The sequence below is a fragment of the Oryx dammah genome, unplaced genomic scaffold (genome assembly GCF_014754425.2).
Source record: "Oryx dammah isolate SB20612 unplaced genomic scaffold, SCBI_Odam_1.1 HiC_scaffold_22, whole genome shotgun sequence".
Classification (NCBI taxonomy): domain Eukaryota; kingdom Metazoa; phylum Chordata; class Mammalia; order Artiodactyla; family Bovidae; genus Oryx; species Oryx dammah.
In genome coordinates this window covers 9,010,532-9,025,532 of record NW_024070206.1, presented here as the reverse complement: position 1 = coordinate 9,025,532, position 15,001 = coordinate 9,010,532, and the positions used below count along the sequence as shown (strand labels likewise).

At 39.6% G+C, this 15,001-nt stretch overlaps 1 protein-coding gene across 1 annotated transcript in view; it reads left to right on the top strand.

The window, feature by feature from the left end:
• The window catches only part of DCC (DCC netrin 1 receptor), an 811,418-nt gene that overhangs the window by 753,466 nt on the left and 42,951 nt on the right, over nucleotides 1–15,001 (top strand). The window contains exon 27 of the mRNA XM_040264220.1: nucleotides 1,913–2,125. Coding sequence (XP_040120154.1) covers nucleotides 1,913–2,125 — 213 coding nt within the window. The remainder of the gene's footprint in view (nucleotides 1–1,912; nucleotides 2,126–15,001) is intronic.

Here is a 15,001-nt window from a genome sequence, read left to right as displayed (position 1 = left end):
CATTGCAGGGGGACTATTTACCCACTGAGGGCTACCCCACTGGGGAAGCCCCTAATATGATGATACAAACCCTTTAATAAAAACTAGCCCTTTGGTAATAAAAGAAAGACCTCATTGTTGGTTCCTGCAGCTGCTTCTCTCAGTCTAAGAGATACTGTATTTTTATTTGAGCAATTGACCATTTATTTCTTTAGATTAAATATGAGTCCAGAGTAAAACCTGCATAATTCTGTTTCTAAAACTATACTCTCAGTCACCTAATTATACCATCCTGATGGAACACAAGTTACATGCATATTCCTCTTTCCCTTTACATTCTTGAAAGCAGTTTAGCTCCTTTTAGCATCTACCTGAAGGTCCCTTTCCCTTTTGTCTTTGAGAACCAACATCACTGAAGACTCATCTTAATGTTTTCCTTACAGCCCCACACTTTAACCTTGAGATTATATATGCACATACATACACGTCCATATTTGATAAGACATCCTAGCATAGAGATAAGGTACCACTCTTCAGACTCTGCTTGCCATCAGAGTTCTATCTAGTTTGCTTGATTACATTTTCCTTATTTGAAGAAATATTTTATCAAGTCTTTGCCCATTTTCTGGTTCTGAGTGCTACATGGCTACATCTGTCCTTGGCCAACCCTGTGTCTTTCCACCTCCATCTTTGAATGGGGTAAGCCTGAAGCCTGCTCAGTGACCTAGAGGATCTCTAATCCTTTTTGAATATAGAAAAAATGAGCTTTAATATCAAATGCCTTCTACAGGCACATTTCACTGTTGCATATCTTTTATATCTTTAATCTCCACCCCCTTCAGCATTATCAGATTTTCTGTCTCCTCTGCCCTTTGCTGACCTCACTGAGCCTCCTAGAGAGGTGTCTCAGAATTATCTCACAAACTAATTATCTTGAGATATTACCTACTTAGAAATTCTCTTTCAAAGGAAAGAGATTATCTTCTATCACTGAATTATTTTCCACATTTACCCAATAGTACTTTCTTAAGAAATAATCAGAAATATTCTTCTTTGATCCACACTTATACCTACTATGCATCTCTGTTCATTTTCAATTTAACTTGGATCTGTTGAGTCTGAAGATGAATGAATAAAGTCAAATCATAGTGTTCTTAGCATGAAAAACTGCCTGGCCAATATTTTAGTACAACTCAACTGTGTTCTTTGGAGCAAAAGGTGTGTTTCTACACACAAAATTGTCCAAATAGCCAAAGGCTGTCACAAACAACTATGTGAAGCCTCTTCAACCATAGTAATCTGAATGAAAATTACAAGGTTTACTACCAAAGGGGAAAAACTGCAATTCTGCATTCAGGCAACTTGTTTCAGCAAAGTCATCTCTCATGTAACTTCTTAAATTGATGTGCATCTATTTTGTTTCGGAAGATAACGACAATGGTTATTATTTGCATCATTTTATTAGCAATGCCTTGAGCACCCAGTAACTCTGATGTGTTTGGTAGCTGACATGGCATGTTTAAATCACAGAAAAATTGGCATATTGGCTAGTAGATAATAATGCAGCTGTAGCCTGGTTTGGTACATTGAATTTCACTGACATTGCTACTTATGAAAGGAGAAATAACTCTTTTCTCACTCCATCACTTATGATTGCAGGGCCCAGACAATTCAGGCAATACAGTCAGTACTGTGTATCTTTTACTATTCTTCCTAGAAGATACAGCCCTCCCCTACTGGGTCTGTTTCTACTGTTTAAAGGGGCAGTGCTAACAGGTCCCATAAACACAAGAGGATGGTGGGATGCAGATGTTCCTAAACGTGAAGAATAGATTGGCCACATCATGGTATAACTCTCTGAACTGTTGCAGTGACTTAGAGAAAGCCCACTTTGTTGTGGAATAATGAATGGCTTCTACTGTGTTTATTGCAGCGGTGAGTGAAGGACCAACCACCCAACAGCCACCCATGTTGCCCCCAGCGCAGCCTGAGCATCCGAGCAGTGAGGAGGCACCCAGCAGAACCATCCCCACGGCCTGTGTTCGCCCAACTCACCCCCTCCGCAGCTTCGCCAACCCTTTGCTACCTCCGCCGATGAGTGCAATAGAACCGAAAGTCCCTTATACACCGCTTCTGTCTCAGTCAGGTAAGTGCCCGTATGTCTGCAGTCAGAAGCTTTGTTGTCCTTGGTGGCTCTGCGTTAAGTGCCCGAGGCTTCCTGAGAAGGCTCGGAAGTGATGTGTCTGTTGGATGCTGATCACGTGCCCAGTGCACCCGTGTCTTTGGCTGATTTTTGTGGTGCAGCTTTTAAGTATTTGCCTCATAAACAGCTGGCTGATTTGGTGCCTTTCATTCCTTTGGAAAGTCATTCATTGATGCTGAATGTCAGTTCAGTACTTATAATATGTGCTATAGATATGCCCAACAGAGAATACTGGACTTTCTGCTACATGGGTTGTCAGATTGAAAGGTAGACTGCAAAATTAGAGTTCAAGCTACAGAAGTCTGTGAAAATCACTTTTTTAGAGAAATGTATGTAAATCTCATAATTCTGTTTTTCTCCTTTCAATTGTTGTCTCCAAGGGGTTCTTATTTTAGAGTTCCAAGGCCAGAAAGGAGCATCAGACCAGCATAGAGTCTAATCTCCTAATTTTAGAAATAAATAAATAGAAATAAATAAATATAGAAATAATCTTAAATAAGTATTATGACTATATAAGAAATAACAATAAAGAAATAGAAAGAAACCCAAACTTAGATAGGAAGCAATATCTGCATTTCCTTTCTAAGAAATGCAGATGCAGAGAGGAGAACCTGAGTCCCTAATTCCCAAGGCAGTGCTCATTCTGTTACCTTAGCTGGCATCCACTGGCTCTATTGAACCAGAGCTCCTTTTAGTTTCTGTTATGGATTAGGGAGAATCCAGGGCGCAGAGACGGGGAGAGGAGGAAGAGGGAGGAAGGTGGACAAGGAAAAGAAAAAAGATGAGGAAGAGGTGGAGGGGAGCTGGGGAGGAAGAATAAATAGATAAGATGAAAGAGAGGTCAGTAGCTAGATAAGTAAATATGTAAAGAACTACATAGGGCTTAAAATTATTTGGGATATTGGCATCATTCTTGACAACCCCAGCATATTAGGCACAAGACAATCAAGTTCAATAATTCTGTGTAAAGAGAGATGCCCCTCCTTAATAGACACAGGTAGCTGCATGGACCAATCAGCCGTTGTACAGATACCTTTGAGTTAGTTTCTGTTTTCGGCTGTATACGCAGAGCAGTGTTAGTCACTACATTAGTGCGTAAACCTGCTGCCACTAGGAAAAATAAGGCTGCCATTATGAATCTTAAATTGATATTAACATTTAGACTCTGTCTTGTTCCTGGCATCACGCCGGTCGAGTATCTGGTTTCTCACCATTCGTGTGGTGTCTAATATGGCTGCTCAGCTACCCAACTCCTTGAGGTGGAGTAGAACCCAGGAGGGCTGCGGACCTCCATCCCTTGAGATGCGAGCTGCATGTCGCCCCTGGGCAGAATAGGGTCTTCTCTGACACACAGGTTCACTGCAGGTCATGGTTTCATTTCACCGGAGATGGCTCTTCTAGCCCCAAGGAAGGCCGCACTAGGATCCGAAGCAAGTCCGTATTGTCCAGTCTCTTGTGCCAGCCACATATCTACCCCACATACACATGATTCGCCAAATCCGCTACTTGGTATTGCCCCAAAGCTGTGAGGTCTTTGCTATTTGAGACAGGAACAATTTGAAGCAAGAAAATTTATTTCAGGAAATTCCTGTGTCAAGAACATGCTGCCTGGTGATTTCTGGCTATACTCACTTTCCCACTGAAAAGCCAACTAAGGGAAATGATCTTGGAGGACACGGGTATTCAGGATAGATGGCAGGTTAATTGCAACTACTACTAATAACTAACCTTTATTGAACATGTGCTGTGTGACCTATATGCTTCTGAAGCCTTGTAGTGTGGTATGTGATCCTCAAAACTTTGTGAGGTTGTGCCTTTTTTAAACCTATTTCAAGGATAAGGAAATTGTAATAAAGAGCATTTAAGTAGTATATTTAAATCTACACAGCTAGGGAGCAAGGCTTCTTTTCCCACTCTTTTTGATTTAGAAAGCAGGGGTTCTGAACTTTTAGGAACTCATTTGTAACTCTTAGTTTGTGTCTAACTCATTTAATGACAAAAGCAAAGATAATTTTAAAGCCTATTGAATTAAATCAGTCTAAAGCTGATAAAAAGAAAAAAAAAGGGAAACATCTGAAATAATTCTGAGTTGGGAAATACCATTTTCTCACAAGGTTTCTTCCCTCACATTTTAATGAGTGAGAGAAGATGAGAATTTTATCAGAAGCTTTTTCTATACCTATTGAAATGATTGCATGGTTTTTATTCTTCAATTTCTTACTCTGGTGTATCATATTGATTAAATAGTGGATATTGAAAAATCCTTGCATCCCTAGGATAAATCCCATTTGATCATGGTATATGATCCTTTTAATGTATTGTTGGATTCTGTTTTCTAGTATTTTGTTGAGAATTTTCACATCTGTCTTTATCAGTGATATTGGCCTATAATTTTCCTTTTTTGTGTGATATCTTTGGTTTTCGTTTCACAATGATGCTGGCCTCATAGAGTGAGTTCAGAAGTATTCATTTTTCTGCAGTTCTTTTGGATAGCTTCTGAACAATAAGTGTTAACTCTTCTCTAAATGTTTGGTAGAATTCACTTGTGAAGCCATCTGGTCCTGAACTTTTACTTGTTGAGAATTTTTTAATTACTGATTAAATTTAAGTGCTTGGAATGGGTCTGTTCATAGTTTCTGTTTCTTCCTGGTTCAGTCTTGAGAGATTGTACCTTTCTGAGAATTCGTCCATTTCTTCTAGAGATGTTTAACTGTTTTATCCTGCTGCTGCTGCTGCAGCTAAGTCACTTCAGTTGTGTCTGACTCTGTGTGACCCCATAGACGGCAGCGCACCAGGCTCCCCATCCCTGGGATTCTTCAGGCAAGAACACTGGAGTGGGTTGCCATTTAATACCAATTTTATAACACCAAGAAACTAAAGTGCTGTAGTCTTTATATTGTTGATGTTCTATTTTGAAGTTTTTTATTTTTTAGGAACTGTGTTATGCAGAGAAAAAAAGATGGCAATCATATTCAGAAGTCCATTTTAAATGAAAATTCTGCAGTGGCAGTAATAGTGGGTTTGGAACACAAAATCTGGAAATAAACTCATGTTCCAGGTGATCCATAGTAACAAAAAATGACCCCCAAGTGACCCAGTAGAAAGAACACCCGATAAGAGGCAGAACAAAGCACTTATCATGGTCATTTACTAATTATTATTATTTTTTTATTCTAGTTACAGTGAAACCAAAGCTGTCTAAAAAAAATATACTCAGTTCAGCATGAATGAGTGTATTATGTCTTTAAAAGATGGCTCAGAGAGGTTTTTCTTTTGTCTCTACACCTATTTTCTCAAATACTGAGTGTATTTGAAGAGCCTTTCTGTTCTAATGTCATGTGGGCAAGATCTCATTTTCCTTGATTTCCCCTGCATATTTATAAGTCTACATTTATTTTAATATTGTTCTTATTTTAGTGGAATGATTTCTTATAAACTACCTTTTCTTTAAAATTTTCTACTGTGTTTGACTTGTTGGGGGATTGATTTTATATAAAACCATAGTTCCCCTTTAAATGCCATCCACTCCCACTCACCTGAGGTCCACCCCCACCGTCACTGGGACATTAAATGCCTTTCCCTTTTTTGTTTCTCCATTATCTCCCTGTGACTCCTGTGCATTTCATAAAGTCTTACCGCATGATTTTCAAATAAGTTCTCCCTGCATCGCTCCTGACACATGGTAAGTAGTATGCTTTTAAGAAAGGGCTGATGTTTACTTACTCTAATAGAAACAGAAAATTAGCAGACTGACAAATGTATTAGCTGTGACATTAACCACATGCTTCTTATTCTAAAAGATGAAATACTTAGAGCTTTCGACAAATTTTAATTCTCAGAAAATCATTGCTTGAGTCAAACTGATGGATGATGTCACGTCTTTCTCTTTTTGGGTTAAAAACAATACCTCAAGTAGATTTACTCTGAGTTTCATAATAAAAGACTGCATAATTACTAATGAACTTATCTTTACTTACCACAAGTAGTTACTTTAGATATGGTAATGTGAGGCATCGCCATAATTTTGAAATATCGTACCCAATGAGCAGCCCCTTCTGGTTTGAAATCATTTAAATTAGATCGGGGAAGAAGTTCTTTTTCTTCTCAGGTTCCTGTGTATGGTTTTTCTTGGGCAGTATTATCGATCTGTGCCTCAGCTTGCCTCCCAAAAAGGCATGAGAAGCTATGTTTGCAGTAGTTTTATATGATTTATTTGTTGTTTAGTCACTCAGTCGAGTCCGACTCTGCAGCCTCATGGACTGCAGCACACCAAGCTCCCTCGTCCTTCACCATCTCCCAGAGTTTCCTCAAACTCACGTCCATTGAGTCAGTGATGTCATCCACCCGTCTCACCCGCTGTCGTCCCCTTCTCTGCGTAATGTGCACTAATGATATCCCTGCATGCAGTTGCACAGAGACGCGCAGTATTTCCATAAGAAATGGTAATTAGAAAATCATCCTATTATCATAATGACTGACATTCTACCTCTACCTACCTAAAAACACAGATTCATCCCATCATTTATGTTTTCCTTCCACGATTAGAAATTTAGCTTCCTAGACTCTAGGGTGTTTTATGGTATTTCTTACCATTTGATCATCAACTCATGATAAAGCAGTTCCATTTCTTAATGCTTCACCTATAGACGTGAATAACTGTGTGGTCTTTACACATATCAGGGAGGCTGCAAATACTACATTTTGCAAATCACAGATGTGGCCATATAAGTGATTTGGCTTAGTCTCCTTTCAGATTAAATAGAAAATGCTTGATGGAGCATTGGGCTTATGGTCTTATAGAGCTGACATAAATTCTACAAAGGGCCAAGATAGGCTATTTTTTTTTCCTTCACTAGTGAAAATTCCTTTTAGCTGTGAACTGATCAGATGTACTTTAAATGAACCTGGCTTAGGGGACCATTTGTCTTGCAAGGCTGTAATTCTAAAGGGAAAGAAAATGTGACCTCTTAAATAGTGACTTTTATATTGTAGTGCTGTTTTACAGCACTAGTCTCCTGGAGTTCTTGCATCTTTGTAAAGCTGTATGCATGCTTCATTGTCATCCATTTACACACTGCATCTCTACATGTTTTTATTCATAAAGGGAAAACCCAGGACATCCTGATCTGTTCAGTCTTCTAGGGATCAATATGTCAGTGGACATGACAAGACCAAAACTCACTCCATTGTACTGCGAAATTGAGTTTGATTTTCCCTCTGCAAATTGTGGCATGTGCTGCAATTTGTCTGAGGGTTGGGGACAAGGAGTGGGTGGAGGTGGCTGACAGCGGGCAGAAAAGGCATTTGATTTGTATTTTATGGCTGGCTGGGAAATCATGTGTTCCTGCTATAACCTGATCTTTCTGGCAGGCCTCATTTCTGTAAATACTCGGTCACACAGAACCACCGATAAATTACTATAATACGTTACTTCAGTTCCTTTCCCTGAGCCACGTGTACGCCACCGTTGCGGGTATTCATCAGGATTGCACCTGAGTGTTCCATTTTGCTGAAATCAGCCATGGGCAAAGGTCTTGGGGGGTCAGACATTCTTCAGCAGGTAGAACAAGAGGGTCGCTTTCCAGGCCAGTTAGAGCAAATAAATCATTGGCACAGTTAAGTAGGAGAGATGTGTTGATTTGATGTTATTGGAGCCGATACCATCAATCAGTTTCAAAGGAGAAAATTACGCCGCCCCCTAGTATGCTGTATCTCATGTGTAAGCTCAGCTCTCTGTATGTTTTTGTTTGTTTGGGCAAGGGGTTGTTTTCTTGGTAGTTACCTTCTAAATCATCCTGTCCTGATGTCTAACAGATCATTTTTTTAATAGGTGAAATTTGATTTGATTTGATTTGGTCTAGTCATTCTAAATTACTCCTTGGTAAAATGTAATTGGCTCTTCCCTGGTGGTTAAGACAGTAAAGAATCTGACTGCAATGCAGAAGACCCAGGTTCAATCCCTGGGTCAGGATGGTGCTAGTAGTAAAGAACCTGACTGCAATGCAAGAGACATAAGTGATGTGTGTTTGATCCCTGGGTCAGGAAGGTCCCCTGGAGAAGGGCATGGCAACCCATTCCAGTATTATTGCCCGGAGAATCTCATGGACAGAGGAGCCTGGTAGGCTACAGTCCAAAGGGCACAGAGAGTCAGACACGACTGAAGCGACTTAACGTGCACACAAAATGCAGTTAAGTCAAATTTGCTTTATACATCACCAATATTTGTAACACTGAAACCTACTTGATGTTTTAATAAAATATGTTTCCTTTAGCATGGTGTTCCAGGATTTAGGGAAAACCTGTGCTAACTGCCTCAAAGAGAGGGATTTCTAGAAGCAACTTTAGGAAACTTTATAAGTAAGCCATGTGACTGGTACCTCACTTATAAATGACAAAACTGAAGCCTAAAAAGGTTAAGTGGCTCGCCCAAGGTCAAGAGTTGAGCTGGTGGTCAAGTTTACAGAATTCAGAGAAATAGAACACTGAAGAGAAAGAAAGTATGTTAGCGAGTGTGTAGTGATGCGAGTAGCTATTTTAGATTGACTTCTTTTGTACAGGTGGGTTTCTAGGATGATTCTAGTTATTAAATATCCCTCAGAAAGAATTGTTTGATAGCAGGCAGGTTGAATTATTTAGCTTAGTATCTGAGTAAATGTTTTCTTCTTTTATGTAGACTAGATGGAGAAAGGGAGATACTAAGCCAAGAACTCTGAAATAGCTCCTGTTAAACTCACCTGTCCAGCCTGCCAGATCCCTTGACGGGAGGGCAAGGGGCCAGAGAGCTGGCATCTGGTGCTTTCAGCACCACACACTGTGGAGAACCATGGCTTTGGAGTCCAATCATAAAATTTAAATGTGCAGAACGGAGTGTAAAGCAAAGATAAAAGTTAACACACATGAGAATATTACTCAGATTGTGGGTCAGAACATGTGAAGGTCAGTGAGAGTGAAAAAAGGAATAGCTGGTACTTTTTAGAATTTCAAAAAGCTATTGGTAAGAGGGGGCGACTGAGCACCATTGAGTCAAAACTGCACCCTTTTGATCAAACTTTGGCACAATTTAAAGAAATATTGTACCAAGAATTGTTCAGTTGCTCAGTCGTGTCCGACTCTTTGTGACCTCATGAACCACAGCACACCAGGCCTCCTTGTCCATCACCAACTCCCAGAGTTTACCCAAACTCATGTCCGTTGAGTCGGTGATACCATCCAGCCATCTCATCCTCTGTCATCCCCTTTTCCTCCTGCCCTCTATCTTTCCCAGCATCAGGGGCTTTTCAAATGAGTCAGCTCTTCACATCAGGTGGCCAAAGTACTGGAGTTTCAGCTTCAGCATCAGTCCTTCCAATGAACACCCAGGACTGGTCTCCTTTAGGGTGGACTGGTTGGATCTCCTTGCAGTCCAAGGGACTCTCAAGAGTCTTCTCCAACACCACAGTTCAAAGGCATCAATTCTTCAGCATTCAGCTTTCTTTATAGTCCAACTCTCACATCCATACATGACTACTGGAAAAACCATAGCCTTGACTAGACAGACCTTTGTTGACAAAGTAATGTCTCTGCTTTTTAGAGACAAGAATTGTTAGATCACAAATAAATTGAAGCTAATTATCAGCATTATGCAATCTGACTCTAGGGTTAAATCATTGCGTTGCCAGCTAAATAATCGTGTGTCTGTGTGCTCAATCGCGTCTAACTTCTTGTGACCCCATAGACTCTAACCTGCCAGGCTCCTCTGTCCAAGGACTTGTCCAGGCAAGAATATTGGAGTGGGGTGCCATTTTCTTCTCCAAGAGATCTTCCCAACCTGGGGGATCAAACTATAGAGAAAATAAAAACAAATCTATTACATAGTAGATAATCTAGTTTGAAGCATATACTCTAAGAAGACTGTCCTTTGATTATACTGGGGAGTGGTGGCCTTGTGAGTGATAGAAAATGATGAGAGAAAGGGTGAAGAACACGTTGTTTTCAAGGCAGCAGTTTTTCCTTTCCTGTCACCTAAGAACCTGATCGGTCACATGATTAACTACCACTATAGAAATTTTGTTATTTACAAAATATTCTTGAGGGTCAAAGTGCCTTTTAAAAGTCAGCTTAGGAGAAACTAGTAGGGTTAACACTTTACATTTTGTCAACATTTACAATTTTTAAAGGATATTCTTAAGTGAATTCCTGCCTACCTGCAAAGTAACTATTATCACCATTATTGATACAAAGAGGTTGAATAATTTGTCCTGTTTCAGGCTCATATGTGTTTGTTCTTTGACCTTTATACAAACTCTTACACATAACGGACACTCAATAAATATTTGTAGAGTTTGTCAGAATAGAGTAACAAGAGCCAGAAATTAAATTCAGGTCTTCCATTTCAAGTCTAATGATGATTATAGGTGAAGCAAGGCAATTTGGGAGTTGGTAAAAGAGTTAGATACTGATAATAAAGGCAGATAAGATGAAACAATTTCCAAATTCATGACCATTTGATCATAAAATGCTAAATGGCCTGAACTATGAATAACACTTTCTGGTAAAGTTGAATTAAGTTACATAAAGTGGGAAAGAGTAATACTAAGCCACCACCTCTGGAAGTTCTATTCAGTAATTTAACTTCATGAAATTAAATATACATAGTACATGAAGAAGAACCATGTCCCCTTTAAATTACTAAAAAAAAGCGGGGGGGGTAGTGAAGCTCATTACAAATAAAATCCTGAGGACTAGTCTTCTCTCCATTTTGCTGTAATATTATGGAATTATGCTCCCCTAAATTCTGCTCATTCTCATCTGTGATATTAGATCAGCATTCCTCTTCAAAGAAAAATGAAACCTGAAACCCTAGCAATCTCAATCACTGCAGTAAAAAGGTAAGCATTCTTTCTGTGTTTCTTCTTTGCATTGTTAAAGAGTATGAGTAAGAGAAAGATTTGCCTTGAATAAAGATTCTGAGCTACACACTGTGCATCTTAAATCTTCCAAGTATTTGACAGAGTTCCATATAGTTCATCAATTTGTGTCAGATTCCAGTTGCTTTCTTTGGGAGCAGGGAAAAATTTTGAAGCAAAAAGTATTCATGTAAACCTCTGTGTTAGCAGATTATTAAAAATGTGTTGTGAAAAATCTAGCATACTGAAAACAAAATCTCTGTGAATAAGTGAAAATTTAGCCATGGGCAAACTATTTCTAAAGATATGACCTGTAATATCTGAAAGAATGTGTAAAAACCACTTAATGATCCTACTTCTTCTGAATGTTTATAACGTTTACTGGCAGGGACTTGATGGGAGATTCAAGTGCCATGTTAAACATCTTGTATGCTTCATAGCGTAGACTTTCATCTCAGGTTTGCAAGAGGATTGATGTTCTTATTGCCAGAATCTCTTATTTACTGGGATATCGAAGCTCTCAGAGGAGAATGCCTTTATCTTTTGTGGTAAAGGGATTCCAACAAACTTTTTTTTTTTTAAAGTTGGTATAAAACAGTGATCAGTAAGCCCAATTCAGTTGATGGTACTTAAAACAACTACTCTTTTCATATCTACTCCAAATTGCCCTCAAATATTCTTCTTTTATATTTCCCATCCTCTTGCTGTTGTTGTGCCATCACTAAGTCACGTCCGACTCTTTGCGACCCCATGGACTGCGGCACACCAGGCTTCCCTGCCCTCCACTGTCTCCTGGAGTTTGCCCAAGGTCATGTCCATTGACTGAGTGATGCCATCCAAACATCTCATCCTCTGTCGCCCTCTTCTCCTTCTGCCTTCAATCTTTCCCAGCACCAGGGTTTTTCCAATGAGTCGGCTGTTTGTATCCCATCCTCTTACCCAGTTTATATCTTTCTACTTATGTGGTCATCTGAGTCATGATTTTTTAAATAAAAAACAGCAAATTTCAAGCTACAATAATGTGTTCACTTACTATACCTTTAAAGTCTGAGATTGCTGATTTAACCTTTTGGTTCAGGAGGTGTTGCGTTTAAATTATAGTTATCTGTTCTCTTCTTGGCTCCTCTCTGGAATGGTACCACATTTAGTTAATAGAAACAGAGTGCTTTGGACCCACAGGTGTGAGCTGATGCCTGCCATGGTGCAGGACTAAGGGCAGAAAGGCTTCACGTGATGAGAATTCAGCCAGTCTTTGGCAAGAGCAGACTGTAACTGAAAGAGAACTTCAGGAAGAAAATAATAAAACTCCACTAGGCCCCAGCTCCCCTGCTCACTGGCTAGGTTGCCCTTATGTAAGTTATTTAACCTCTGTGCTTCCACTTTCCACAACGATAAATGCAGAGTATAAAATCTAGCCTGGAAAGAGTTTCATCTTCCCAAGGGAGTCAGAGCCTGTAAACATGAACGATACTAGTTAGAAATGTTAGCACTGAATCCAAGAGCTTCTGATTCCATATAATCTGGAGACCACATTGCCTTACAAATTGGGCCCAGTGAATTTTCTAGTGCCTTATAGTAAGAAGCAGTAGGGTCATGTGAAAGGGTTACAAGTACATTTTCCTGATTCAGTGGTACACGAGATCCAACTTCCGCAGGTTGAATTTCACCACAAGAATATGCACCACAGAAGGAGCAGTCAATGAAAGGGGCCCTTCCTGGCTTAGAATACAGAATGGCCTTGAGAATTTCACAACAGCTGCCTAGAGCGGTCTGAATGTCATTTCTTAGGTCTAGAGAGCAGCATAGCCTCTTTCAGTTAAGCAGGCCCTGCTCTTAAATCATAAGTCCATCCAACAGCCAGGAAGCTCTTTCCTAACAGCCCCTGTAAATGACCAAACTGCATTAAATAGCATCCCCCCTGCAATTTCTTAATCTGTCTCTCCACCTATTGTTATGAATGTCTGTTCCTCAAGCCCACTAAGGATTTATGTCCAGTAGGTGTTCAGATTTGATGGTAACATGCCTGACTTCCTCTCACTTATAAACCCTGCATCTCCTGAATTGCTTCTCATCATGAACCAATTTAATGTGACTAAAGCCTCTGGAACTTCCTAAGTCCCAGCTCTCCCTTCCAGCTTAGCTATTCTAGGCTCTAACCTTCTGCAAAGACAATTGCAGGGCAAAGAGTAAGAAATGAGGACCAGAAAGTAGGAAAAGGACATTTTTTATCAACACGTATAAAATATTAAACCTTTGTCTTCTCACTTACATCTAATATACATGTTCTTTTCAAAAGTTTTTTCTAATTGAAGTATAGTTGATTTACAATATTGTTGATTTCTGTACAGTAAATTAATAAATACTTCAGTAAAGTGACATATATATGTATATACATACATATATTTATATACATTTTCTTTACTATATTCTGATCCATCATGTTTTATCTCAGGATATTGAATATAGTTCCTTCTGCTATACAGTAGGATCTTGTGGTTTATCCATTTACAAATAAGATATATGTTCTATTAAGAATATTATAGTATGAGTCATTTTCAAATGTGATTTGAGGTAGACATTTTTAATTCTAAACTCTTTCTGAACTTAACTCTGTAAGCTCTGCAGAGTCACGTTCAAATAGCTTCAAATCTTAGGTGCCCAGGAATCACCTTCAGAACCTCCTAAAATACAGGTTCTGATTCAGTAGATCCAGAAGAGGGCCTGAGATTCCAGGAAGATAACCAGGCGATGCTGATTTTGCCCTTCTGTAGATCACATTTAGAGTAGTGAAACTCTAAAACTGATCACATGTTCTTCCACCGGAGTTCAGGGGAGAAATTGTGGGTTTAATAATTGATTTGAAATTAAATTCACATTTCTCTGTGTGTGTGTATTTTTCTATTGAGTAGGTTCACAGCGTTCATTAAAGTTTCAAATGGTTCATTATTTGTACATAAGTTAAGGACCACTTAAGCTGCCATTTTGTCATGCACTTGCGTTTAGTCTCTGTGGAAAATAAATTCCAAAGTCCTTTTTTTGTTTTGTCTTGGTTCTTTTTTTTTTTTTTTCAAACAAGACCAATTCCAAGATATCTTTTGCTGAGGTAACCTTCTATGATCTAAGGCCAAGAGCAGAACACTTTTGCCCTGCTCAATGAAATTCTAAACAATTAAATTGTACATTTTCTTGTAGAAACATCAGGGTCATTTTTCATTGCGTGAGTTGGATTAGTATTTATAAATGTCTTAAAAGAGGTCCTGCTTCTGAAACTCGTTTTTGTTGCCTAAATGAAAACGGATAGAGAAGATCCATAACTCTCTAGGAAAAGCTTTCTCCAAAACACTCCTGTGGGAAACAGAGATGTGTTGTTATTTGACAGGGGTCATCATAACCCATCATCGGTACCTCGTGTTCTGAGGGTCATCATAACCGATCATCAGCACCTCGTGTTCTGGGGGTCATCATAACCCATCATCGGTACCTCGTGTTCTGAGGGTCATCATAACCCATCATCAGTACCTCGTGTTCTGGGGGTCATCATGACCCAGCATCGGCACCTCGTGTTCTGTGGGTCATCATAACCCAGCATCAGCACCTCACCTTCTGAGGGTCATCATAACCCATCATTGACACCTCAGCTTCTGAGGGTCATCATAACCCAGCATCAGCACCTCACCTTTTGAGGGTCATCATAACCTGTCATTGGCACCCCGTGTTCTGAGGGTCATCATAACCCGTCATCGGCACCTCCCCTTCTGAGTGTCATCATAACTTGTCATCAGTACCCCGTGTTCTGGGGGTCATCATAACCCAGCATCAGCACCTCCCCTTCTGAGTGTCATCATAACTTGTCATCAGTACCCCGTGTTCTGGGGGTCATCATAACCCAGCATCAGCACCTCACCTTTTGAGGGTCATCATAACTTGTCATCAG